We start from the raw sequence: 4,178 nt of genomic DNA, 5'->3' as shown, positions 1-4,178 counted from the left end.
AAACTATTACAAGTGGTTTACAACAAAAAATGATCTATGTACTAGTAATGAAAAACGAAATTGAAGATAACAAAATTAGAAAACATCTCTATAAGCAAAATGCAAATAACAAAAATAAAAGTAATAATTAAGTAAAATAACAAGAAAACAAATGAAATATATGTATTATTAATGAAAGCATTGAAACTATTAATTCAGAGTAACTTTGCACACATCATTCTTCAAAACAAGTCATAACAAACTTGTGTACTAGGCACACAAGCTCAGATTCAAATATAAATGATGAAATTTTAAGAACTTTTACTGGCTAATTTATTAAATCGATACAAAATTTAAGCATACACACTAATGCCCTAATGAAAAACGCATCTTAAGGTATTCGTTTCCAAGACAATATATACTCTCATGCGCAAATTATTGAATCCTCTGTTTAACAATAATAAAAAACTCATCTTCCAACTTTAGTTCAGAATAACAAACACACGTTGTAGTGAAAATATATGGTGTTAATTTAGGGAAACATTTATATCTTGGTTTAAAAACAATTCCATAACTTTAAACCCAAATGAGAAGTAATTAAATATACTGGGAAACAGGAGAAGAGTCTGCATTGCTTAAGAAAACCTAATAGATTTCAAAATTCAAGGCGTACAACATAATCTAATAAACTCATAAAACTGGAAAACAAAGCTCACATCCCAGTAAATGCCTTCTTAGCACCGCTCGAAGATCCAGCAGGGATCACTTTCAATACATTGAACCTCACTGTTTTAGAGAGAGGCCTGCATTAATGGTAGTAAACATCAGACGGATATCGAGACCAAGACAAACAAAAAGAATAACTTGAATAAAATCTCACCTGCATTGACCAATAATGACATGATCTCCTTCCTTCACACGAAAACAAGGTGATATGTGAGCAGGAATATTTGAGTGCCTCTTCTCGTACCTACACAGAATAGAAGTCCGATTATGTTTCTTCAAACATAAATACAAAATCAATGCACAAAATGAAGGCATGGCATCGTAAATACCTCTGGTACTTCTTTATGAAATGGAGATAATTCCTCCTGACAATGATTGTCCTGTTCATCTTAGCACTGTGACATGTTCCAGCCAGGATACGGCCACGGACGGAGACATTGCCAGTGAAGGGGCACTTCTTGTCAATATAAGTTCCTGTACTTAAAATTAAGAACAAATTATAAATCAAATGGGTTGGAAAAGTATAAATTACCTATTTACAGAAAAGAAATAACTATGGCTTTTCACGTGAAATAACCCAAGTACATGAAGATAAAGACATGAAATGAGAAATATAGCCTCACAAAATTTTCGGTTATTATATAGATAAACAAATGTATATTATTCTGAGTCGTATACAAAATCTATTTCAAGCCATGCTAACATTCTACCAAACAAGAATATATACAATTTTTAAGGGAGAAAACATAGTTACAGGAATCAACACTATCATAAAAAAGTTCAGAGCAAAAACTATCAGAGTAAAAATACCATTCCCAGATATCGTCAATAGACACAAACTAAAAACAAATGGCTTGTTTGGGAATGAATTCTTTTGAAGTGAACAAGACCAATCAAAAGAAAGAGGGCTTCATGAAGAATACGAATTTTAACCTAATTCACAAACACTCCACAGCAGAGCATTTAACTAGTGTAATAATTAAAAAAAAACACGGCCAAACAATAAACTGTAGATTAACATCTGAGAGGACAAATGTTACTGTTCGAATGGTATGAAGAGATACCTTCGATGGCTTCCCTGGGAGTCTTAAATCCAAGTCCAATGGATTTCCAAAAGCGGTTTCCACCTTTCCCTGGTCTCTTCCCCTTCCCAGTTTTCTTCGAGCTGCGATAGCGAGAAAAACAAAACAAAAACGATTCAGCGTCAAAATCACAGTGTAAGTAAGCAACAAAGTTAAACGTTCCTCCAAGTTTTCAACATACCTAAGGAACACTTTTGGTTGCTTCAAAAAAGCCTTCTCGGTCTGCAACACACAATTTAAACAAAATCAACACAAGATTCACACAAAACATAAGAAGAATTGATAAAACAACATGGAAAAATGGAGAGATGAAGAATACTTGTTCAGCCATGACGAAAGGACTTGACGGCAGAAGCTACAGAGGAGAGTGATGGCGTCGCAAAAACCCTAAATAACTTCTCTCACTGGGATTCCAGGGAAAACGCTACTTGTGGTGAGATTTCTTGTTCTGGGCTGTTTTAGTGGGCTATGAATTAGCTTGGCCCAAACAATACTCATCCTAAATTTTTAAAATTATTTATTGATAATTACTTTTGTTGAAATTTCTCGTTCTGGACTTTTTGTCACATAATATTTATCCTAAATGTCTAAGAATATTATCTATATTATTAACAAAAGAAAATTATGAATTACCTTTTCTATGCACAGATTTTTACTCCATTACCCTTTTAAATCTTGTAATTTTTCTAAACTCAATCAGTTATTCACAATAAAAAAAATTATCTAGAATAAAATTATAAAAACAATTAATAAAAATCATTTCTTTTTATATTTTTTTATGGATATATTTTTATAAAACTTAATTATCCATTTCAAAATTATGTTATCCTTTTATTTTAATACGATAGTATTTATGTTTTTAATATTTCAAATCTCAATATTTTCTTTTTATATAATTTTACTTACAATAATAAAAATTATTTTCAAAAAGAATCTCCATTTATCATCTATAAACATTAAAAATGGTTAATACTAAAATCTGACAAATATAAAATAGATTTAGACGTATTCATATTTGTTTGAAAATATTAATTAGGTCTTTAAATGTTAATGGTTCTTAATTGAGTTTTTAATTTTTAAAATGTGATATAATTTGATTATTTTGTGAGCAATATACCATTGATATTATGTGTGTTTTTTTCTCAATCTTTCTTTAAATAAATTATTACATGTGAGATGAGAGGTCCTGGAGAATAATATGTTTCATAACGTATTATGGTTATAATAAATGTTAGGTCAAAATTCTTAGCTAAAATTTAACAAAAATATATAAAGTTCTTTAGACTTTTTTTATAAAGAAAAGTAGTACTGTTAAAATGGATTATTCGTTGAGGTGTTGCTCCCTCCACCACCTCAAGTGCTCCTACACCTCTCTATTGTTTTCTTTTATTTCAAAAATACCCTACACCACCCCACTATATTCAATCATCTTTCTCTTTCTCTCTTCATATTAATGGAACATTCACATAGCTCACATTTAAACTTGTGATATATTGCAAAATTTTATTTACATTTTCCCTTAAATAAATTTGATTCAATCTTATTTTCACTGTTCAATATTTTTTTTTCTTCAAATTACTCAATAAATGGTAAAATTTTGTCCTAATTTCTAGAAAAATGTTTATATATATGTGTGTTTTTTTTACATTTAATATCTATAATTTTTAACATTATATTATGTTTTAACTTACCAACATGTTTGACTCAAATAACTTGAATAAAGTATTTAATTTTGTTAGATAAATAATATAAAAGTATTATTAAATACTTAAAATATAAAAGAAAAGTTATTTGTTAAAGATTTGGAATTTATTTAGTTATTTCGTCATTATAAAGTTAATATATAATAATAATAATATATTATTTACTATTAATATTATTATGTTTATTATTTTGTATTTGCATCTATCTTTTAAATTTATAAAATGAAAATGGTAGAAGCACTAATATTAAAGTTTCTTCTGAATTTTATATTTTGCAATATATCACAAGTTTAAATATAAGCCATATGAATGCTCCATTAATGCAGAGAGAGAAAGAGAAAGATTGTTGAGGATAATGGGGAGGTGTAGGATATTTTTGGAATAAAAGAAAATAGTGGGGAGGAGTAGAGTATTTTTGGAATAAAAGAAAATAGTGGGGAGGTGGAGAAGTAATTGGGGCGATGGAGGGAGCAACACCCTTCGATTGAATTCGATGTGGCCCATCACGGGTTGACCACTTAGTGAACCAACCCAACCCAGCTCATTTCTTAATGAGCCTAAAAAATTTCAATCCCGACCTGATCCATTACAAGTTAGTATGGGTTAAATAGGTTGGCTCACTTGCTTATTTAATTACAAGTTTTTTTTAAATTAAAAAAATACAATTTTTTGTAATTCAAATTTAAAT

At 29.2% G+C, this 4,178-nt stretch overlaps 1 protein-coding gene across 1 annotated transcript; it reads right to left on the bottom strand.

Annotated features, from left to right (window-relative positions):
• Window positions 1-583: 583 nt before the first annotated feature.
• Window positions 584-2,239, bottom strand: LOC124842927 (small ribosomal subunit protein uS17). The gene is made up of 6 exons (XM_047319545.2): window positions 2,107-2,239; window positions 1,969-2,009; window positions 1,770-1,870; window positions 1,035-1,179; window positions 860-949; window positions 584-782 (listed from the first exon to the last, which is right to left on the bottom strand). The coding sequence occupies exons 1-6, from the start codon at window positions 2,116-2,118 to the stop codon at window positions 692-694; spliced, it is 480 nt and encodes a 159-aa protein (XP_047175501.1). The 5' UTR covers window positions 2,119-2,239; the 3' UTR covers window positions 584-691.
• Between the last annotated feature and the right edge of the window lie 1,939 nt (window positions 2,240-4,178).

Source organism: Vigna umbellata, chromosome 7 (assembly GCF_029865625.1).
Source record: "Vigna umbellata cultivar VRB3 chromosome 7, Vumbellata_1.0, whole genome shotgun sequence".
Classification (NCBI taxonomy): domain Eukaryota; kingdom Viridiplantae; phylum Streptophyta; class Magnoliopsida; order Fabales; family Fabaceae; genus Vigna; species Vigna umbellata.
This window is presented reverse-complemented; position numbering and strand designations above follow the sequence as displayed.